The sequence below is a fragment of the Protomyctophum bolini genome (assembly GCF_963924005.1).
Source record: "Protomyctophum bolini genome assembly, chromosome: 22".
NCBI lineage: Eukaryota > Metazoa > Chordata > Actinopteri > Myctophiformes > Myctophidae > Protomyctophum > Protomyctophum bolini.
The window spans coordinates 21857535-21882916 of record NC_137883.1 but is presented as its reverse complement, the minus strand read 5'-3'; the positions used below and the strand labels follow the sequence as shown (position 1 = coordinate 21882916).

General features: G+C 40.4%; 1 protein-coding gene across 1 annotated transcript; it reads left to right on the top strand.

Annotated features, from left to right (window-relative positions):
• The first annotated feature begins 45 nt into the window (after positions 1–45).
• On the top strand, positions 46–24963 carry LOC308309930 (phosphatidylinositol transfer protein beta isoform-like). Its single transcript, XM_080755911.1, has 11 exons — positions 46–114; positions 6487–6517; positions 9315–9460; positions 11257–11348; positions 12456–12562; positions 13789–13872; positions 17045–17122; positions 17336–17440; positions 18241–18363; positions 19274–19359; positions 21440–24963. The coding sequence occupies exons 1-10, from the start codon at positions 95–97 to the stop codon at positions 19319–19321; spliced, it is 834 nt and encodes a 277-aa protein (XP_080612037.1). The 5' UTR covers positions 46–94; the 3' UTR covers positions 19322–19359; positions 21440–24963.
• The last annotated feature ends 419 nt before the right edge of the window (positions 24964–25382 follow it).

Here is a 25382-nt window from a genome sequence, read left to right as displayed (position 1 = left end):
CCGGTTGATATAATTCCGCCAGTCAGACGATTCTCAATGCGCAGACGCAGGCCGGGAGGAGGAGCGCGAGCGGAGAGAGAGCGAGAGAGAGAAGATGGTGAACATTAAAGAATAGTGAGTCTGAATTATTATCATTACAAGCAAACAAACCCCCTGTTTGTATTCGACGCCGACGTGTCGCATTTAAGCCAGCGGGCTTAAACTCCTTTAATGAACGGAATAAAATCGTATCTTCATCGCGTATTATATGCATTATATAAGAGCTTTTTTTGTGACATGTATATGTCTTGTCCTTTTGACAGCAGCAGCAGCCTAGCTATAGCAGGCAGCAGCGTTCCAGGTATACATAATACACCGGCTCTGTCTCGGAGCCAGCAGGGCCTTGATGCTAATGTGGGATGCTAACGTTTAGCTTTATGTATACATTGGGAATAAGCGTTATCATCGCGTTATTACAGCTTTGTTACAATGACGATAACCGCCCTGCTCTCATACAAAAAGCTGCCTAATATTTGGGCCTGTTCATCATCGGCTGTTGTCTGTTTTTGTTGGAGCATGAAAGGGGTTTGCTGTATTATGGGCTTAAGCCATGGCTTTGTTATACTTCGCCCGTACGACGGCCGTAAAATAGCAGATATACAAGCTCCACAGCGACGCTCTGTGAGCCTGTGCGACGCGCTGCTGTGAGCTTGTAGATCTGCTATTTGTACGGCTATAGCCCTTAGCCCCCTTGGAGAAGTCTAGTTAGCTGTTATAGCTGGGCGGCTAGCAGGCACTGTAAAATATGTGATTATTCCAGCTAACTGGGGAATTACAGAATTACAGTTAGCGGCAACGCAATGTGTGGTTGTTGTTATTACATGGTCATAAAATGTTTTATTTTTCATTCATACATTATCATCAGGCAAGATGCAGTTTATTTCTGCAAAGCTACATATATGTTTGTATAATAATATTAGGTAATAGGTTAGGTATAGGAGATTTATATTTTATTAAATAGCTCTATATTCAATTATTCAGTAATCATTGCTATATAGAGTGTTTGTTCAGTAACAGGAGCCTCCAATTGTCTCCAGCTCAATTAGTAAACATAAAATGCATTTTTCATGCAATTTTTTTCCAATCTGGAGAGAGAAACATAAAGACAGAAATTGGTTTACCTGATGAATATGTCCTCTCTCTCTCTCTCTCTCTCTCTCTCTCTCTCTCTCTCTCTCTCTCTCTCTATTTCTCTCTCTCTCGGGAAATGATTGGCAACTCACCTAACGTCACCTCACGTATTTTCTGTTTAGAGCTGAGGACAACTGAACAAACACTCTATAGCAGTGATTACTGTCTGTCAGAATATTGATAAAAATGTCCACAAAAAAGATTTAACCTAAGAAAATCACTTACACTACCCTAACGACTCACATAAAAAGATCACTTTGGTTCCCTTACTATGCCGTTCCAACACAGCAAGGGAAAAACATAAAAATAAATGTAATGTTGCTTTGCTATAATATAAGGGAGAAAATGTTATAACATGCCATCAAGGCTGTTCGTTCAATTTAATTAGGCCTAATTACATTATTATAATATATATATACCGGTACACACATATTACACCGGTAGGCCCTTTATATACTGGTATATATATACACTGTATATACAGTATATATATCGTCTCTGCATGTCTCGGTCTCAAAACAACAAAAGTAGCGAAAGTTTGCGCCGCCTTTCGAGCTTGTAGATACTTGTAGCTACTTTTGTGCGATTCTCTATTATAGGTAGGGCCATTCTTTTACGACGAGAACAAAAATACACAAAATGTTAGAATACGGAGATAAGAAGATTCTGCCCGACTGCAACAAGATATACAAATGTAGTGTTGCTTTGATAAAATAGAAGCGTAAAAATGTACCATGTATGATGCATGACATGCGTTAGACACAACTGATGGGACAGATCTAATTCAAAGCAGTCCTATAAGCCCCAATAGCACACAAATCAAAGAGGAAGCTCTGTAGCCTTTATCGGCAATTCAGCATGACAGACACACGTCCCATGGCTGTTTTATTGACTGTCGGTCATGCAGGCTAACTATCGACAAATACGTTAACCACATGAACCCTAGCATCCCTATTCTGAGGTGAACTTAAGCCGGCAATAGCCGATCTACAAGCTGTAGGTCTGCTGTTTTCGTCAAATAGGTTTGGTGTAGAGGGAAAAAAGAGCAGATCAAGTACAGAGTGAAAGGTCAAGTTTACTAAGTATTGAGGGTTTAAGTGCACGGTTAATTGTCTGAAAATACACATTAACGTGAACACACACTGATGATAGTGCTGGCAAAGAGGGGTCCCTTGCTTCATCTCTCTCTCTCAGCTAGAGGGTCCTTGGCCTGAAAAACATTGAAACCCCATTCAAACATTGTCCTTGAGCAATCAGAATTGGCCTACTGAAATTTGACCATATTTGTGCAACATGATATTGTTACAATTGCAACCTGCCATGATGACTTTTCTTTCTCTGACTAAGCCCTGTGTCAAATTGAACTACGTCCACTGTAATACATTTAATGTCGGACTCTTTGCTATAGCAGGGTAATTACATAATTAGACTTTTTCCTAAAAATATAAATTGTCAATTTATGATGACTGTGATGCCCTATACTGTACCTCTTAATACATATACATTAATAATCCACATAATGTATAGAATTTTGCCATGAAGAAGCACTTGGACAAATTCCAGGTCTCAATATATTATCCACTAGTAGTTTCCAGTGCACTAGTATTCTCTCTCAAACCAGACATGGTCAAAGGACGAGTATAGGAAAACTGCAATATTTCTTGATAAAACAAGTGGTTCTCATGCCGTTCTCATTGCCTTGCATTTTCAAATTTACTTTGAAATAGAATACCGGTAATTCGTGCCATAGCTACTAGCATACAGTGTCAGACCTAATGCCCAAATACACCTTGCCTTTTCAAGAAATGAAATGTGTATAACATCTTTTACCTCACCTGTTTTCTTTTTTGTAATACAATTTGCAAACCAAGCAATGCTTGGTTTGCAAAAAGATATTTTGAAGGGCTTTTTGCCTTTTATTGATAGATCTATAGTAGGTAGACAGGAAACAAAGAGAGAGACACACAGCAAAGTTCGTCAGGATCAGGACTTAAACCCGAGACACACTGTCATGCTGGACTACCAGCCATAGTGCTAAGCCGGCCCAGGCAGCAATGCTGCTGAGTTTCACTCTCTGAAGCAGCTGTCAGATACAGTCCAATTGGGCCAACAGACAATACTTTGACGATACTGGCACTTCCAATAGACCTGCATAAGCATTTTTACAAGTTTACGATTGTCCATGCTGAGACGTTTGAGTGCTGGCCACTATTATTGGGCTACTACTTTATTATTCAGAAAAACAAGCACAGCATAAACAAGGACATTTCACATAATGATGGGAGATTAATCGGCAAACACATCGGTATCGGCCGATTTGAGTTGTTTTTAGATTAATCGGCATCAGTTCGATTAATCAATCAGACCGATTAATTAATTAATGAATCGGTCTGTCTTTACAGATAAACAAGCCTAAAGTAACAGCTTTAACAGATCTACAAGCTTACAATATTAAATATAAAGGTATTTAAGTTCAATCTGACTTGCCTGAGAGCAGATACCCTGTTACATTTTTCAGAATGGACAAAATTATTATAATTTTTCAATACAGAATGAGATGCAGGATGCAGAGGTCGTTGTTTTATTAACTATAAACTGCGTTTTGGGACGCAAAATGCACCCTATTTTAATCCCTGAATAAGTGAGACAATCATTATCATATCTGATTGATATGATACAAACAACTAGGAAGATAGGGTCCAGGTTGGGGGGTGGCTTATATATCAGTTTGTCATAACGTGACTTATATCAGCGAAGAAGACAGAAAAGCATTTCTTTGTAATTGTATATGGAAGGCAAGACAACATCATGCACTGCATTGAATAAGACCTGGACTTTGGCACATGTTGTATTCCTATTGTCTTTACAAGCCAATAGCAAGGACATCTTTATTTGTGACACCATTTGGGTCAGGTGACTTCGAGTGTCACTTATGCATGTCATGACCTTTACATGTTGTTAACTGTAGTGTTGTGAACCATTTAAGCCCTTTAATATGCGTCGTAAGACCAATAGTGAACATAGCTGACCTACAAGTAAAGCTCACAACGCTTCACACAGTACGCGTTAGAAAGTTAGGAAATATGCTGGTGTTTTCAACATTTGGACAACATTCTCTGTCACACTACCGACCTCAGGGCTGAACACTTTATCTGGACTTTAGCTGTGGTTTAATTTACCAGCTTTTTTTTCTTTAGGCAGTGATGCTGCAGTGACATCTCTGGTGTGTGTGTGTGTGCGTGTGACTGCACATGCGTTCCTGTGTGTGTGCGACTGCGTGTGCGCTCCTGTGTGTGTGTGCACGCGACAGACGATCCCTGAAATATCTCTTGGGTTTTTTTACTATGATCCTGCAGTCTGTGTGTCCCAGAGAACCTACAGTATAGCTGATGTTATTCTGACTGCATGCATAGCTTAGTATCTCTTTGACCATATAGTATATAAGCTATAGTTTCCAATGCCCTGGATGGCTGCTGGAGTCTGGACTGCATAAATGGGATTGATCAGGCTTTTGCAGCATCCAAAGCCATGTCCCTGACTCCCTGTCACACCACTATGGGTGAATCAACTGTTTGCAACACTGAAACAGCCTTGACAACCAGGACAAGAGATCCAGTATAAGTAAAAGACACAGCCAAGTCATTGTAGTCGACTAAAATATAATAATAAATATAATAAAACTAAAATCTAAATTTGCTATCAAAATCAGCACTACTGCAAGTGGGACTACACCTCCTTAGTTTAAATACTCGGTGCCTCAGTTTAGAGCGAGTGAATCCAGATGAAATTCTATTCCCTTTCCACTGCTTTAATTTCAACAACTCTAAAAACCCTTTCACTTACTCCATTAATGACTGATGCCATAACATCTGCACAATAATGTCCCCTTTTAAGAGAATTATTAAAATAAGGACACTGTAGCAGCAGCAGAGGTTAGACTGTATTAACTAGATTAAAATCAGAGCCATGCGCACGCCACACATTATTATTATCATCGCTGAATGGGCCCAGCAGCCAGTTCCTGACTGTGCCACTATTCATGGCAGGTTGAACTACACTCAAGCGGGTTAATTATTTGCCTCAGGTTTGACGACTCGAATGCTCGAGGAGAGATGCATGTAAATGGGGGGGGGAAAGAACGAAAAAAGAAATAAATTAATCCACCAGCGATTTAGCCCATCGTCGAATCCCCATCATGTATTTGTCAAGTCACCCGACCCTACCACATGCATGCATAGCAACAGACCCAAAGCGTTAGCAGTGTTTGAGGTTGTTGCTAGTTGATTCTCAGCTTATTACACCAGGGCTGTCATTTTGTTGACATCTTTTATCACTTGAACATGGCATGTCTTTTATACATGGCAGGAAGTTTGCAACATCCATCCAGCATCAGAGTCCCCCCTGTTGGATGGCAGAAGTGAAGACATTTACGATTAGGCTATCGCATCAAATCCTACATTAACAGCAAATGTGTGGATAGTGGATACTATGCATTTTCCAGAGACAAAATTAGGAGTTCCATGATTTGCAATCTCTGCCACATGAAGCTCAGTTATGTTATGTTTAGTTTATGTAATTTGACATGGCCATTACAATCACATTGGACAGACCATATGCAGTGTTTGAGTGTTATAGCACATAGACACAATACATTAACAACAGCATATTTCAATAGCCAGTCTATTCATGTGAGCAGCATGAGAGCAGCATGTTGAGGGGTAATATGATGAATCACATAACCTTTGAGTATGACTTTTATGTTCTATGAAGTCAGCACCGTAGTCAGCACCTTTAGGAGTAGGATTTTAACCCATTTTGGGCGGGAATCCCTTTTGGTGTTTTAAACATAATTTAGCTATTGAAAAATAGCAGATCTACAAGCTCATAGTGCGCCACCGAGTGGCTACGAGCTTGTAGGTCTGCTATTTTTGAAAAAATCGTGAAAATCGCAAATCCTGACAGAAAACTGTCCAAATTTAGAAGACATTTTATAAATTTTGACGTCAGGCCTAAATGGGTTAAATCTTTCACCTTCCTTAGTTCCTTTAGGCTTTTACAACTTAAATCCTACACCGGTATACGTTGTTACGTCAATAGAAAGAATTGCGGATCTACAAGCTCACAAAATGTCGCAGTGCCTATTTTATGACATGCCCAGATAGGGGTGCTACTGTAGGCTTCATTCACGTCATTAATAACTGAACTGCCCTGTGGTGTGTTTCGTCCAAATGAGCTGATTATGATTATTGATGCAACATTGATCTTTTAACTCATCTGTCTCTCTCTGCCTCCCATCCCATGTCTCCCTCCTTCCAGCCGTGTGGTCTTACCGGTGTCTGTGGAAGAGGTAAGTGTCATAACAACAGCACAACTCCTCTCAGGAAGTAGCTCAGAAGTTCATTCACAATCAATAAGAATCATTTTATAATCACCCCGCTGCCAAAAGCTTGTTGCAGCTCTAACTTTCTGGCCTCTCTGTTCTCGAATCTCGATAGGGCACCACATTTGGCGTTCCTTTCATACCTAAAGTCCTCTAAAGTGCTCTGCATGGTGGGATCAAGAACCAAATGGTTACATTGTTGCATTTTTGCATTCGGTCTGGTTTGTGTTCGCACCGTTCCTGTGTTAGTAACCACGATTTGTAAACGAATGACAGATGCTCGAACAGGACGTTCAGAGCATTTCTAGGGACAATCACTACATTGCCATAGTCACTGCTCACTGGAGGTGAAAGCGGAGAATGAGATCCGTGTTCATCTCGTGAGAAAGTGGAGATATTTTACTAAATGCACATTTCCTGCTACTCATTTCTGTCTCTCGATCGTTAGACTCTAAAGAAGACTATCCGTTAGTCTTCTATTATGACTAGTCTTAGTCATAATCTAACTTATAACTGTACTCAGGCGCGAATATATAACGGCAGTGGGTGCCCCCGCCCCGCCCCAGATAGTCTAAAAATGTCATGATTTGACCAATGTATTTCCAATCTCGTACACCATTGCTCACGAAAGCCAGATCCTTGACCCAATTATAGTCACTGCATCTTACCTTTTAATGAAAGTAAAAGTATTCTGACTTTCTGAGGAAAAGGAACAGTTCTGTTCCTCGGACATTGTTTTGGGATATTTTGCTGAGATGGGTCTTTTTCTCAAGTCTCAAGTCAGTGTGGAGGTTACCTGGAGGTGTTGCTGCCCCTCCCCTCCCTCTCGGCTCATGGCTCTTTACAGACAGGCCGACGGCACACAGACAGCAGCCTCTCCGCTGACTGCATCAGCGTAGTGTTGCTGCAGGAGCGTGAATGAACTGACAGTGAAAGCCAACTCACAGCTTCTTCTGAATTAAAAAGACTGTAGGCTATATCCATTTTTTCTCAGGGAACAGGCAGCCCCCCGTAAAGGTGCAGAGTTGTGTGCCTACATGACAAAAAAGCCAGGGGGATCCTGGGGAGGGGAGCTTCAGTCAGTGGGTGCTATTTGGGCACACGTTTGTGTGACACTCTTGTATGATGAACTACAAGAGCATGGATTTATGAAAACACAAAAAGTTTAAATATGGAGGTACGAGGTTTCTGCCTGACAACAACAAAATGCTCCTGTCATATCGTCTCGGGTGGAAACCTCATATGTTACTTTGCGGGTTTAAATTCAAAAGTATCAGATCTACGACTACAAGCCCAAAGTGTATCTCCTTGCACTGTGTTTTGAGCTTGTAGATGAGAGGTTTCTGCCGGACGGCAACGATATGTTGCATCTCCTCCCCAAGGAGCAGTTGGTAGGCTTGCCAAAGCAAACAGACCACAGCAGCACAGGGTCAGATGAACTTAGACCAGTGGTTTTCAACCGTTTTCATATCGAGGCGGCTCATTATTTATTCAGCATTTGAGCCACGGACCACCATTTGATGAGATTTAGCCCCAAAACTAAAAAATATTTTGTTGCCATTGGATAGGATTTTGTCCACAATTCCATGCTGTATTGATGTGGTACCACTACCATAGTTAGGAGAGATAACAGGGAAACATTCTTCTACATTCTCTAATTGTGTAGACTTCTAGAACTCTTGTAAGGATCCGTTTGGTTTCATTTTTCACTCTCAAGAGTTAAAGATCTATAAGGGTCCATTTGGTTACCAACTCTCCATCATTTAGCTGGGGACCAACTGGAACCCCCTCAAGGACCACTGGTTGAAAACCACTGTCTTTACTTAGACGATCACTCCGCTCCCTCTAGCATCATGACTGAGTTACCAGCTTTATGCCTGTTGGTGTTTCCAAGCACAGAGCCTCCTGCTCTAGATGCCCCAATTTTTTGTTTTTGTCTATTTACCCTTGTTGACCCACATACAAATCCAGTGCAATCTAGAGGGTTTTTTTTCTTCCCATGCTGGTTCGTTTGTGTAATTCTTATCGGTGTCCATGTGCAGGCCAATATGCTACAGTATCCGTTACATTGTGTAACTATTTAGGCAATATGACCTTGTAGACCTGCTGTTCTTTTGCTGAATGTTCGCCTCCGAATAGAGCTAGAGTTCAAGAGGTTAATGAGCAGATTTAGTAATAGGTGGAAAAAAATACTTGCATGTTTTACTTAAAAGTATCAATACTGCAATATAGAAATATTCTATTTTTGGTTTTTTTTACAAAAGTAAAAGTACTCATTATGCAGAATGTCCCATTTCAAGTTTTCAAATGTATACAAATATTTTGAAAATAGCCGATCTACAAGCTCACAATGCATCACATCGCGATGCATGTAGCTCGAAATGCAGCGCAAAGTGATGCTTTTTGAGCTTGTAGACAAGCTACTTTAGCTATTTTCTTTCTCCTCCCAGTGGGACTTGCATCGTCTCCCTAGGGAGACGCTCGAGAGGCATCAATAGCCATCTTATGTTGGCTATTAAAAACTTTCAGATCCACAAGCTTGCAGCACGACACAAAGTGACATCTGCTGTTTTTGAACTTTTTAGAAAATCTGTTTTAGATTAGATTTAGTTCGATTTTCTCTTTTGGGGGTCTCTTTTGGGGGTCCCTGGCACAAAACACTTTCAGATGGGGACCGCAGACAAAATTCATTTCGGGAGTAAGTCCTTGACGTGAGTAGCACTGATCTCTAAAACCTGTGTGGTGTGTTCTTGTGTGCTCTCAGTATCAAGTGGGCCAGCTGTACTCTGTAGCTGAGGCCAGCAAGAATGAGACCGGCGGGGGAGAAGGCATTGAGGTGCTGATCAACGAACCATATGAGAAGGAGGGAGAGAAGGGACAGTACACACACAAAATCTACCATCTAAAAAGGTATGTCCGAGAAATGACACAGCACATGTTAGGCCTGTCACAAAATCACAATCATTACATAATGGCCTACTAATCAAAATTATTTGAGATCATTGAACTGGCTGATCTACAAGCTCACCAAGCTCAAAAGCTTGGTGCATATTGCAGAGACTAAACCAAATGTAGCACCCGGTACCGTCTTAAAGGGAACAACGGGGCGTTTGAGTTCGTTAAATAACCCTGTATTTATAGAATAAACCACAAGGCTGATTAACTTGACTTTAACTGCAAACTAGCAGATCTACAAGCTCAGCATACCTATTTTAAAGAGATATACCAGACCACACTTTAAATGGGGTTAATAGGTTATCTGTTTTTACAAATGTGTTTAACCCTTTTTAAATGTTAAGACAATAATAATACAATACAAGAATGGTAAACCCTTTTTTAGAATGAACCAACACTAGGCCTTGTAATATAACCAATTAGGCTCAAGCCTTTAAACCAGTGAAACCAAATAAACCCTACCTAATGTAGAGTCCCTTAATTACCTTCAATAAAACCAAACCAAACCCAACTCTCAAAATCTGTAAGACTGTAAGACAAATCTGTACAAACTCCCTTTTACATGACATTAACCAAAATCAGATTACTATTCCTAAATAGCAAATACAAAATGCAAAAACTCTAATCTAAACACACAGTGGGCCCACACTCACTCTCTCTCACACACACACACACACACACACACACACACACACACACACACACACACACACACACACACACACACACACACACACACACACACACACCAAAAGGTGCAGGCCTGATCGTGGTGATGGTGGGGTGATGATGATTTACTCCTCAGTCCTTGTTGATGATGAGCAAAAGTCCTACTCACAGTTCTTTGTCAGATCTTTAGAACAGTTCGTGAGATGGTGAGATGTGATGAAGCCGAGCAGACTGCAGGAACGTCGAATCCTCGTCAGGAACACACTCCAAAACACTTATCTCTTAGAATGAGCCAAAGTCTCCTCTTGTTGAGAAATTAACTTGCTTTCTTCACTCAGTCCAAACACATGTTACATTACCACTCACTTAAGACTTCTTATAACTCACTCAAACAAAACAGACACAAGAATCATGCACTGTGCATTAAACTATCAAAAAACTTCCACTTCACTTCTGTCATGTCAACCTGTGTCAGGTCATACACTCTGGTGAATCTGTTCAGTACTTTTCCACTCACTCAATATTCTCTCTCCTCCCCACTTTTTCCACAGTCTCTCCTATGCATTTTACCCTTTAACTGCTATAAACGGCATGCATCGTCCTGTACTAAAACCTATTTATTTAGAGATCTATTTATAACAGACAACTTTTTATTAAAGGCATACATTTTTAACTTGGTCAACTGTTTTAGAATTACTTTTACTATGTATTAGTACACAAAAAACTCATTTTTACCCTTTCTTAAAAATATATATATTTTCACATTTGAAACAACAACGTATTATAGGGGTTGTGTATGTGTGCAGCTGTGGGGTTTATAAGGGTAATCTCACTTAACTTAATTTAACAACAAAAATACAAATAAATTATTTAAGCAAGTACTTTGCTAAAAGTACTTGTTTACTTTGCTAAAATAAATGTTTATAAAGTTTCAAATAAATTTAACTTATTGACTGGTGATGTCAAATATTTATCATATATTTAGTAGTTCCTAGTCTAGTCCATAACTGTGATCTGAATGCTGTAATAATTGCTCTAGAATACATCTGACTTCTGCTTTTTTTTAATGTATACCTCCTTAGTAAAGTCCCGGGTTTTGTGAAGATGATCGCACCGGAAGGAGCATTAACTTTTCATGAAAAAGCTTGGAATGCCTACCCATACTGTCGCACTAGTAAGTTACCAATACATTACTACTCTTGAGGTGCATATTGATTGATTGATGTGTGTCTTGATGCAATTGAGTGGCATGATCCAATGCAGAATCCATTCAGAGAAGGAGCTTGTTGTTTGTTGCTGTGTGCCAATTTCCTGATTGAGCTACAGTACATGACACAACACTGAATGATGACATACTGTCTAGTCTACAGACTCTGATCACCACTGGTCAGAATAGAGTGACATGCAATGCAAGGCCATGGGGCCTATTATTATTATTATTTGAATTGTATGGATGATTTTGTATTTAATACGTCATATAAATCATCAGTGAAATAAATGAGTCAATAAGCTGTTTTTTAGGGGGTATTTACAAATGACCCATAGTACCTGGCATCCATGAAAGTGCCCTGGCGGCACATCACGGCTTCCGCAATTCCAGCAACGTGTTTATTTTGAATGCGTGGGGTGTGACAGTTTGGGTTGCTTGACCCTTAATGATCAGCATGGACGTTTTGGTTGTAATACATATGCAGTAGTAGACGGTAGCCTGACTGTAAACAACATTCACTCAACTTTGTCTTTGTATTGAAATATTGTAATGCTAATGTATTCATTATGGCAACGTCATCAACGTGTTCAATATACCTGTTAAAGTTTGTCTGGAATTCTGGTAATAATAATGATATACGTTTTTCTCTTGTTTCCTTTCCATGTCATCTATCTCAGTTGTGACGGTGAGTTGATGTTATTGTTGACACACACACACACACACACACACACACACACACACACACACACACACACACACACACACACACACACACACACACACACATTTAGTATAGGACAGACTGAAAATAACGTTATACTTGACATTTAACCACTTTAACCCCAGGATATCCCTATTCTATTCTATCACGTCACCCCTCTGCACTCAAATATGGAGATAAGAGGTTTCTACCCGACAGTATCGATACACAGTATGCCTGTTTTTCCAAGAGGCTTGATGTTCCTCCGCCCCTTGCTTCCGAGACCACGACGCGGGGGAACGGCAAGCCTCTGGGGAAAAACAGGCATGCATACAGCATCACAGACAATATGTGTTTTTATTGTAGTTCAGTGTTTCAGTGTTGCTCTTCCCTGTGTTTGCAGAACGAGTACATGAAAGACGACTTTATGATAAAGATTGAGACCTGGCATAAACCGGACATGGGAACATTAGAAAATGTAAGTCACTCACAGTAAGATCATAACCTGGATGTTGGTGTTGAACATGTAGTGCTTATAAGGATCCACAGAGGGGAATATAATAAATGCAATGGTTCCCAAAACAATGGGCCACGTAATTTTTCGATATGTGTGCCTAAATCAGCTCTTCAGGACACTCTGGTAAATTGGCTTAATATCATTATTGAAAAGATCATGCTGTTCCTGCCCCAGTAGTATATTGGCCTATGTCAAGAGAGTGACCTAGGCCATTATTTTTATGTTGTCTAAGTCGAAGAGAATGTGACTTAGGCCAATATGTTTTGGTCTAAGTCACATTGTCTTGTCCAAGTCAGGTTTACAATTGCCTAAGTCAAAACACAAATTGGCCTAACGGCCAAGCTACACCAGGCATGTGTGCGTTTGACGTAAGCGCACTGCGCGCACAAAGTATGCGTGTGAAATTCCCCGGCTACACCAGATCTGTGGCGCGCGGCAGATTTGTGCAGGACCTTCCGGGAGGATATATAGATACGCGCGCATGGGGGCATACGCAGGTAAAACATTTTTAACCGATCTTATTTTTAGAGCACGCGTAGATGGCCCGCGGTATCCGTGCGTCTGGTGTAGCTGGTATCATTGACATATACATTACAATAGTAATATATATCACTTTTTGGGTGAAATGATTGAGAAATATCAGATAGTTCGTTTTGGTTCAGTGTTTTCTGAAAAATGTTAAAAGAAAATCGCATTGGCCATTATCATAGCTTTTATTATGTAATAATAATGCAACTTTGTTTTAATGCTTGTGTCAGCATAATAAAAACCTGCCTCTGGCATGCTCGCAGCTCTGCCAGAGGCATCCTATTTCTTTTCGAGTTGGCAACTCATACCATACGCCACTATGTCTGTTCCATTCTTGTGAACGTGATATCTACATTTCGTTCAAAAAGCCACAGATGAAGTGATTGTGAAGGTCATTAGGACATCACAATCACTTAATACCTTTAAGTTAAATTCTTTCAAAGTCTTCACCACAAGGATGTAAACTGCAACTTGTTGGTGGAGGCATTTCTATTTATTTATGTATTTGTTTATTGTTACGAAATAACTAAACCAGCCTCTTAAGGTCAATGCCAACAGTCCTTTGATTGCATTCTCTTGAATACGTTATGTTGACAGTTGTGAGTGACAGACAGCTATTATTGTCGTTCTCATCATTTCCATGGCTTGATGTGTAACAGGTGCATGATTTGGACGAAGAGACATGGAAGCAGGTGGAGGTGGTTCCCATAGATATTACAGCCAACGAAGAAGTGGCCACTGCGGTGAGTTTTTAGCTGGAAACGACATCCTTTTTCACAGACTCAGTGTGGTGAGTGATGTTGAAGTACTGACAACCATTGGAAGATTACAGTAGGATGTTTGTCTCCACCCTCAGGATGAGATCTGTCACTACACATTGAACATGCTCTAATCTTGTGAAGAAAACAAGACTTGGAACTACTGTGCTATATACATTATGTGTGTACTGTACGTATCACTGTAGAAATAATAATAATTAGAAAACAGATTAAGCTCATGGTGGGAAGAGTTAGATCGTGGGGAGCGTTTCACTTGAGTGCATGCATGTACAGCTGGTCACCTTTAATCCTTAGTTTCTTAGCATTAGGTGCCGGAGATCTTCAAGGATGACTCGAATTAAAGCTGCAATCCATAGCTCAAAGCATAATATCTCCTCTGCCCAAACATGCTTTGCGTTTTAGATCAGTAGCAGAAATTGTAGTGCTCAAGTTATGAGGGAGACTCTGGTTCGAAACCCGGATAGCACATGAATCAGCTTTAACTTGGAAGAACACATAACTCACTCAACTGGAGATGTAGACTTATAGATTATTGCTGAAAGGCTTTGAATGTCGGTACTATGCCGATACCAGCTTAGTGGCCTTTTGGTTAGAGTGTCCTCTGCCCTGAGACCAGGAGGTCAGGCTTCATTATTCCTCGGCTGGGTCAAATCAAAGTCTATAAAAATGGGACCCAAGTAAATATGCAAATTCTTACTGAAAATAACGTGTATATATTTCACGTTTAACCACATCAGCATCCCTGGTGGTGACACGTTGTTGTGAGCTTGTAGATCGGCTATTTTTGGTGAAGAGAGTTAGTGTAGATGGAAAAATAACTAAGTGCAGTGCAACTCAGGTCTGTCTTACTAAGTAATGAGGGTTTAAGACAAGTCGTTCGGCTGAAGTGATATTGATGAATTCCTAATATTAGTTATTAAATATTAGAATTATTCATATTAGGATACTGCAGCACCCACTTTAAGAAACCCTGCTCTAGGGTTGAAGTTGAAGACCCTGCTTTAAAGGAGTCAAGGACACCAGGCATCCCCCTGCGGATGGATAAGGACCATTTTGGCCCAGGGCTGCTGCAGACCTGTAGCGTTTCTCCCCGCCAGCTCTTGTGCAATAATGACTTAAGTGGATCAGCATCGAGGCCGAGGGTTAATCCGTAGGTCCATCTGCCAAGGGTGTTTGTCACTCTTTGACCACAGTGGCAATGGATTAAAATAACACATTTAAGTAGAGAGGCCCAGTAGCAGACTGATACAGTAACTGTCACGATCTGTCGGTCAGGTCCTGGGGATTGCATCGAGTAGATTTTAGAGCAGGTTCTCAGAGTTACTACAGGGAGGGCCATCAAATCTATGTGTGATAGGACTACTGGTATCTCCTATTCTGGAGGGATACGTTCACCGGAAATAGCTTCGTTTTGTTGCTGCTTTGTGAAATCCATTGTTAGTTGAGAGTGAGGTCTAGCCAACACCAACTCGGGATTCCTGGATCGCTGCCCTCCACAATTTCCTATCCAACATCAGGTTCTTGAGCAGTGTTGTCAGCCAAAGCTGTCGCGCCGCAGCACGTCTATAATGGTATATGCTTCTTTCCCCTCCTGGCTTTGCCCTGAGTTGGCTCCCGTAGGGTCAATTTACTTGCCTCAAGTTCTGGGTGCCTGACACAGTGCCCTGCCTGTGCGTGACCCGTGGTAGGTCCCCATAGAGGTCCACATTTCTGATATGGTCCGTCCATGTGACACCTAGTGCCATTCGTAGCATTCTTGTGTAGACTCCATCCAGGGCTTTTTCCTGTTGTACTGTGAGGGTCCATGTCTCGGCCCCATACAGCAGTACTGACTCCACAGTAGATATGAACAGCTGCCTCTTAAGGTCTTCTCCCATATCTGATTTCCACACTCTCCTCATCCCGTGCAATGCTTTCCAGGCAAGTGCTCTCCGAACCTTCAGATCCTGTTCAGTTGAGGCAGTCCAGGCCCCAAGGTACTTCAAGTCCTCGACTGGTTCGAGCACCGTCCCGTCTGCAGTGGCAATGGTTTTGTCCTTTGTTATCTTTGTTTTCTTGGCATTGAGCTTGAGGCCGATCTTCCTGCACTCTTTTTCTACTGCCAGTAGTAGCTCCCTTCCTTTCTCGACTGTATCCGAGATTAGGGCGATGTCGTCTGCATAGTCGAGGTCAGTGACCATGATGGGGTGTACTCGCCTTGACTTCCTCGGGACCAGAGTGAACCCCAGTGCCTCCTCTCTGCCATTGATTGCAATTCTCAGTGCATGATCCATCGCTACAACAAACAGGAAGTCCATTCACTGATCCATTGAATCAGTGATTCAATGAAGACAAGGAAGGAATCAGAAAGCCTCCGTTGATCTTTGAGATGGCTGGTCTCAATAGTACATAATGGGAATTTAAAGAACCCTGTAGAGCAGTGGTTTTCAATATTAAAATCAAGTTGATCCAACCCAAAGTCAAAGGATCTGTGGTGACTTTATTGGCCTTATGCTATATGTCTGACCACATGCAGTCAGTGCACGTAATGTAAACTTGTGTTTCTATGTCCTTCAAAGACTATCTGGCTCACACCAGAGTCCAGAGCCATTGAAAGAAGAGTTCTGCAATGAGGGGGCATTCCGCAAACTTCCGGTTCAGGCCTTTGTCACCCCATGAAGTGAACAGAGTTGTCGTAACTCTCATCTGTTCTCCTCACTAACCTGACTCTGCCAGATTGCGGTAGTATTGAGTTCACCAGTTCCCTCCTCCTGCTTCCTGGGCTCTCTCAAGCAGAAATGACAAACCCGGAAGCAGCGGGACAAAAATCTGATATCTCCATAATAATTTCGAGTAGTCTTGTTAGGTTGAGTTTACATTTGCGCTGTGGCGCAGCTTCAATATGTCATAAGTCTTGAGTTGATCCCGACTCTAGCGGCCCCATACAGCCGCATATCGCTCCGGCCAGAATTGGTCCGGAGTACATCGTCTCTGCCCGAGAGATTCCAGACTCTGGCATTCTGGCAGAATGCAAATGTTGTCCAGCAGGAGTGGTTTCACCAGGCTAGCTCCTCACACCAAGGAGCTCAACCACAGTCAGTATTCTTAGCATTCCTGAATCTACAGTAATTAGTTCATATGTGCTTCATCCTTGCAGGACTACAAAGAAACAGAAGATCCTACTATGTTCCACTCCACCAAGACAGGCAGAGGACCTCTGAGCCCTGAATGGATGGTAGTGTATGAAATAATTAACTAAAATCAGTGGTTCTCAGAACTTTTTCATTTCAAGGAAATGGTTCCATTTGTATGCTCTCAAAGGCAAAAATGTAGAAATATGCATGTCTATCCACTTTACACTGTCTGTGTAGTAATACATTGGCCATGAGTAATTGAGCAGTCGTTCTCTGTTGTAACGAAAACAATTCTGTTTATCACCTCTTCACAGGATGAGCTGAAGTCGGACTGTCCATATATGTGTGCATACAAACTCGTCACTGTTAAGTTCAAGTGGTGGGGTCTTCAAAGCAAAATAGAAAATTTCATCCATAAGGTAAAACACTATTAACACACTGTACATCATATTGGAGTGGTTTTGTTGCTTTATTGCTGTATTATTATTATTATTATTATTGTTGTATTATTATTATAATGCATGTGATGCATCACTACGTCACTGTGTATCTTTGTGTTTCTCAAGTTGGTTGTATTTAGGAACTATTTAAACCAGTGATTCACAAACCTTTTTGCTCAAGACCCAAAAGATTGATTTGTCTGGGACCCAAATATAGAAAATAGCAGACCTCCAAGCTCAACTTGTAGATCGGCTATGTTCACTGCTTCTTAAACTTCTTAAAATGAACTACTACTTCTTAAAATGTATTTCCGGAAATTTACATTTTTATTTGTCAAATACTTTTGAAAAATGTTGGAATTATTTTGAATTGATGGAAAGTTGTGATGCTTTTTGTTTAAATAATTTCTTTATGATTATTGCGATCAGAGGTCGCAGATAACTATGAAACCTTGCGTTTTTGACACCTAACCCACAATCCCCGTCACTCTGACACGTCACCTAACTCAAATCCCCGTCGCTTGCCCCAGGCAAGCCCTCATCGTGACATCACATGACATCAGTCCCCTGGTCACCCCAGGTGCCCAGGTCATCGTGACATCACTGGCTCTACCTGGGCCCTCATCAAACCCTGTATATTCATTTTGAATGTGCTTCTTCTTTGAAATGGCATCCATAATTTCAACTAAACTAGTGTGGGGTGGCATGGTTTATAAAGAATCATAGGGCACAAGGATTCTAAAGCACCTTACAGAAAGTCCTGTTTTCTCCCTCCACAGCAAGAGAAGCGTATTTTCACAAACTTCCACCGCCAGCTGTTCTGTTGGATTGACAACTGGGTGGGTCTGACCATGGAGGACATCAGAAGGATGGAGGCAGAGACTCAAAAAGAGCTTGAAGAGGTACGATGGCCTTTCACACTTTGTTGTGCGGTGGGGCGGTTGGAGTGAGATTGTAGAATTTCAGCGCACGTGGAAATATGTTTTAACATTTTTAAGTGTTACTGCCCTCCTGTGATACCCTTGGCTGTTGTTTTTACCAACAGGTTTTATTTTTCTACATACAGACTAGATACAGATACATTAGTGGAAGGTATCCAACATTATGGCTTTTCCATACAGATCTGCAAATGCCAATTCATCATATTCACATGGCGGCCATTTTGCTATTAAGTTAATGTATTCAGAAAAATGCACATAAATTGCACAAAGACCCGCACACCGTCTGCACTTGCAATACAAACTTTATTGCATTTTTCTGAATACATTGAGCCCTGCCTACGCACCCGCCTCAGAGCATACAGGTGTGCATAAGACTTTGTTGGCTATTAACCCCCATTTTGGGCGGGGACCCCTTTTGGTGTTAGCATTATGTTATGCTTTAGCTATTGAAAAATAGCAGATCTGCTATTTTTGAAAAATCACAGAAAGACTGACATAGAAACATAGCTTTTTCAGAAAACTGTCAGGATGTAGAAGACATTTTTTAAATCTGATTGCAGGTCAAAAGGGGTTAAGTTAATGAAATGCTATTTCTTCCCAACACGCAAATATGACGTGAGAGCACAATGGCCACAGTGTGCATTTAGTCAATATGTTCAGTTCTTCTCTACAACATGTAAATCGTCTCTGTCGGGTGGATACCTTGTATGTCCAAGACCTAATGGTCTCGCTTATTTCATAAGCAAAAGGTTAATGCCTCAATCAGTGATTTATTCACCTGTTGTATGTAGAACACCAGGGAAAATATTACTAAACATTGTAATTTCACCCAAGTCATGTAACCCTTTTCATTCCTGAATATCAACATCAGATGCGTCAGAAGGGAGACGTGCGAGGCACCTCTGCAATGGAAGAGTAGATCCCGTCCCTGTAGGTCAAAGGCTAGAGACAGGCTGAGTAAGTCTAACCGAGGAAAGGAGAGGCGATGGATGGACGCTATGTTTGTGTCATTCTCTCCGCCACCGTCTTCATGTCCTCTCTGCCATGTCCTCTCTGATAACGACACGTTATCGCTCATGTTCATTTTGTTTTCGTCTTGCCGCCGTCCCCAACTAACCAGCATGGTGCATGTTCAGTGCATGTCCAATAACTGTCGGACTTTACCTCATACGAACATCTCAACATAATGGTTTCCATTCTTAATTTTTTCGTTCTCTTTCCCTCTGTGTTTCTGTGTTGTAAGTTCTCTACGAGTCTATATGAAACCTTTTGTTTGACATTATGACTGCATGTATGTCTGTAATCAGGGCAAATACAATCCAATAAGCATTCACTCATCCCTTGACATCAAACATTTGCAATTTGACAATACGTATGTTTTCCCAAAGCAACATATAAATAGTTATTAATGATCTTAATGGATTGTTTTTGTAAGCGTTGCCTCACTTGCCTGCATTCTAATTCATTTTCTGTCCGTGTCTCTGTCTCTTTTATTCACTTTAACTTCTTGAAACGCTCATGTTGTGTTTTCAGTTTGTTGCATGCTGGTGGACACACTGGGGATGCATTGAGTGTTTTGTTTACTAGGAATGATCCTTCTGAAGGTAGCAGCATACTTCTGCTTATTGCTGGAACCGAGCAAGTTCACTGAGGACAAAATTGTTTTATACTCAATCTGGCTGCGCTATGATGAATGTTGAATATGAAGTTAGACCACGGTCCACTGTATACAGTGTTGGAAAACATGGATCTGATAGCTGATTGCGGAAATGAAACAAAATAGCATGCTGAATTTCTGACTAATAACCATAAAAAGGTAAATCATGCATTGACTTATATTGTGCATTTATCTGAAGCGACTTTACAATGTGCGTCACATTCACACACTGACGGCTGAGGAAACCATGCAAGGCACCAACCTGCTCATCGGGAGCAATTAGGGGTTCAGTCTCTTGTTCAAGGACACTTCGACACTCTGGGATCGAATGGGCAGCCTTCCAATACCCAAGCGGCTGCTGTACCTCCTGTGACAGTGGCACTCACTGTGTTTTCATTTATGTCTCTGCAGTGATATTCAGCCAGTTCAAATGTTTTGTTATTGCCTTGCAGAACCTAATTTCGGCAAGAAGTACAGTATGCTGCATCCTTGGAACGACTGCCCTTTCTTTAATATTTAATATTTGACTGAGGTGATGGTAGATACTTACACCAACCTAACCAGTAAAAATCAACCTACTGTGTTTTCACAGCTTGTGAAATGAAATCCAATGTATTTACTAATTTAACCCTTCACACACTACGGTCTATCGCATTAACCACTTAAACCCTCTAGACTTGGTGAAATGGACTTGGAGTTACAACTGTACTTTTTTCTTCTTTTTCCCCCAGCCAAAAATAGCCGATCTATTAGCTCAAAACCTGATGCGTTTTGAGCTCGTAGATCGTCTATTTTTGCTGCATGTTCCCCCCAGAATAGGCATGATTCAAGTGCAAGGTTCAAGTTAATCATTATTCTTTTGTCTCTTTTTACTTAAAAGTCAGGTCTATAATGCATTATAACATGCTTATACATCACTATAACACACATGTTTATAATCAATTAAGAAATGTATGACAACTTATAACAATGTTTTAATGTATTATAAGTGCTGGTCATAATTACATTATAAGCTCAGTGGAACAGCAAATTATTATAACTACCTCAACTTGGCAAAAGTTTGCTTTGGCTTTGTTATAAGTTGTTATGCATAATTATAAACAAGTGTTATAATGCTGTATAAGTGAATTATAACGCATTATAAATGTGTTACCTGGTAGTTATAATGTACCACTGAGTTTATAATGCATTATGTCCAGCACTACTTCATAAACCTTATATTATTATAAGTTGTTCTGCATAAGTATGAACAGTGTTCTAAAATGTTGTAATGTCTTATAAATGCATTATATATGTGCTTATAACGCATTATAAATATAAAGTTCTGTCTATATCCTGTTTTTACTGTGGTTTCCCCCTCTTCCTGTCTCGTCTCTCCAGCTGCGTATCAGAGGTCCGGTTCGTGGCATGAGTGCTGCTCATGAGCAATGAGGCAAATCAACCAATCCCTGTCAGGATGATGTCATCACCCTGTGACATCATCCGCCATGATGAGGAAGTGGCCCTGTGACATCATCCGCTGTTCTGTTCCTGTCTCACATGATATACTGGAGGGTTGGACATGATTGGTTAACAGTACTCTACAGACCATTACCCAATCACAAACCTCCATTTCACAACAAAACCTTTTGCATATATATATATATATATATATATATATATATATATATATATATATATATATGCAAAGTATGTGTGAAATGGGGGGGGGGAGACTCTTTGCACAGATCGTAAATTGCCTGTAATTAGTTGATTATCAAAATGGGCTTTGTTTTCATTCAGATGTGTACACTGCAACTCTGAAAAGTCAAGCCTTTTGCATTAGAATGTTGTTCGTTCGTTTTTTTTTTGATTTAACGGTTTTCCTCCCAAAAAAAAAAATGAAATCACTAAAGCAGGTATTGGACCATTAATGTCCTCCCTATAGATTTATCCTATTGTCTCCACCTCTAATTATATCCATCTCCTTATTACCCCGAGTAGTGTCTACTTTATTGCAATTTGTATAGACCGCCGCCCCGCCCCCCCCCCCCCCCCCCCCGTTTCACTGGCATCTCAATAAGGCAGTTAGGTGTGAATGATATTCTGTTTTTATTTCTTTTTTGTTCTGTTTTTGAGACTCATCCATGCCTGTTATTGCAGTTCTAGGGACATGTAAGGCTTCTGCATGATCATGTTTTGCTGATATGATGAATGATATACTACACCTCCACACATATGCATGTGTTGTGGACCAACAACAACTGCCATTGCAGGGGTGTACAACAGCAATGCAGCTTTACTGAAGTCCGTTGCGACCATTAGAGAGAGGAGAGAGAGGGTTAGTTAGTGTCTTATTGACTGTATGTATGATTTAGGCATTTAGTAGATGTATGAGAGATTATGTATGAGAGTGTGTGTGTGTGTGTACAATTCATCTGTGTATATATGTGTAGCGCGTGCATTCCTGTTGAACTTGCCTCATGCTGTCGCTGCACGCTCTCTCACTCCATTGGGGCTTTAGTGAGAGGGCTTTGTTGGACCTTCAAAAGGTTTTATTTTTTTATACTAAAACAGAGATGACACTGAGAAGTTGTGTATGGGGTTAATCAACCAAGGCAGTTTGTATTTCAGTTTCTCGTCATACTACCTTTTCTCGTCTCTGTCTCGCTCCCTCCCTCCAATTGGTCCAGGGCAGAAAATCAACATGCGTAGGGTATTGACAATTTTTAACTATTCCGCTTGTTTGTGGTGTCATATAATATGAATGACTAATGTAATAATAACCCCTACAATTTAGGTTTTGGTCAGGTAAAGTGATTTATTTTTAACCATATTAACCCTGACCAAGGGCGTCCCTATTTTGGGCATGTCACTATAGGCAAACATTCTCAAAACTGTGTATACTTTATACATGTATTGTGCAGCTAAAATAGTCAGTCTACAAAGTCACAACTTGCTGTGAGCTTGTAGATCGTCTATTTTCTTCGTATTATGGTGACTGACGGGCTTAATTGGTTAAAGATCCATTGTGCAATTAAGCTCAGTAGCGGCCCCCGATAAACATGGGGAGTTACGGTAATAACAAGCCTTTGCATTTCAAAACAAGACAGCTCTTCCCCTTCCCCTAGCTCTGAAACAACTTTACACAACCAACATATTACAGCAGCCAAAGAGACTTTTCTACTACTGGCAGGCAGTTTTAATTTATGTTATCATGTCCAGGGGTAGGTAGGTAGGTAGGTAGGTAGGTAGGTAGGTAGGTAGGTAGGTAGTTAGTTAGTTCTAAATGTAATTTTACTTGCCAGGCAGCTCGGCAAGGGAAGCCCGAAGTCTTAGTAGGAGCTTAGAGTTGGGTTGGATTCTGACAAAACAATGTGTTTGAATTTGAGTGCTGTCTCAATGAAATCATGCAGTGTGCATTATTTTCCACACAATGCAGCTTTTAACCTCATCATATTCCACCCTTCTTTATTTTTGTCTGCCTGTGGTTCTTCTGATTCCATATGACTTCAGGTTTGTAGCTTATCATAGCAAACATGCATTGTTTTTATTATGTCCACTTTGTTTTAATTTAAGTTCAATGCAGATTATTTTTTAGGTAACAATTTTTATTTGTGATGTTTTTTATTTAATGTTCTTTTACGTATCTTAGTATTATAACTGTCAAAAATCTCTCTAAAGACATGACACAGCTTGGCATCATTGTGTCTCCAAAGTTCCTCTTTCATTGGCGCCTACAGTATACATGTTATTCTTGTTTGACCAAGGTTTAAAGGCATTGTCGTTGTATGCACTTCTAAATACTGTAGGTCCATTATATTTTACAAATGTGAATTTGAGTTTTGTATTTTACAATTTACAAGCATTTTCAGGTGTTCAGTTTCAGTACTGTACAGACAACTGTATAAATTCAGTAACTAAAGTATTCTCAGAGTATGTGTCAGCTCTGTGTAATACTTGTGTGGTAAAGCTATTCATGCGTTCATAGTATGGGTTTTAACCGTACTTTCAACCATGCCAGTGAACGTACAGGTTTGATCTATGAGAAAGATGCACGAGTCAGAGTGTCGGACTATGCAGGTTGCTTCTGAACTGTCCGGATTCGGGAAACAGACATATGTTTTTACAGCCCCTACGTTGACATGACATTGATATTGACATGGTATCACACCAGTTCTGAGGACATGTTCATTGCTTTTCATTATCACTTGCATGCTCAACTTTGTTTTTCTCCCTGCATTTTCCCCATTCTGTTTGTCGGTTTTAGGCAACTTACTTTTGATTGGCTCTTGAACTGCATTCACAACAGAAGGGAAACACTTTTTTTTCTCCTAGTTTTGAATGGAGGGTTTGTCCTTCGGCATCAAACTGTGGATTAAGCTTTGACCTTGTCGCTTTTGGTTGGGTGAAATTGTCTGCTCTAAAGCTGCGACACCATTGTGTGACTAATCATAAATTGGGCCTAAGTTTGATGGTGATGAGAATCTTCCTGTAGACTAGAACAGAACCATGTGATGTGATGTATGCTTTTTTGTAGCATTACCAGGAATGCCAGCCAGGGTATTGTGTTGACGGCGGGTTAAGGGAACAGATGTGACTCCAGAGAATTAGCCTACTGTACCTTTTTCTTGTAATCATGATAAAATAAGCACTTGTAAAATCTACTGTTAAATATTTTTCTTTTTGTTTTATTTTTTAACATGGGGGGGGGGGGGGGGGGGGGGGATTCAATTGCATTCAAGTTTCTCATTTCTGATAAGATGAAATTCAGGGGAATATTAGTAGTGAATGTAATACAACTAGGTTTTTTTGTTGGTTTGTTTTTTGTTTTGTTTTTTCCACAGCTCTATGGCTGTGTGACTGAAGGTCTAGAGACAATGGAACATAACAGAATATCTAATAAATTTGAATGAATAAAAAAAGAACTCTGCTGACTTGTGTTTAATTTAATTTAATGTATAAATTAATTAGATTAGATTTAATTAGATTTGTAAATGTATTTGCTTTAATATGTCTAAACAAATGCACTGACCATGCAGTCACCAATGTTATAAACTTATAATATTAACATCATTGGATGTTGAATGATGGACACGTGTTGGCTCACCCTGTCAATACATTAACAGTAGGACTACAGACTGGCATCATGATTTGCTTTAGTTTACTTTATTTAGAGTAATCTGAGTTCCCAGAAGTTTTATTTTTCGCCACTAACTTTAGAGTAACAGACTGGGATCATTATTTTGCTTTGCAGGATTGCGGATACGGAAACTGTCTTTGTGGTGGGCACACACATAGAGTATAACTAGGTATAACTCTATGGGCACACATAATAGGCGGG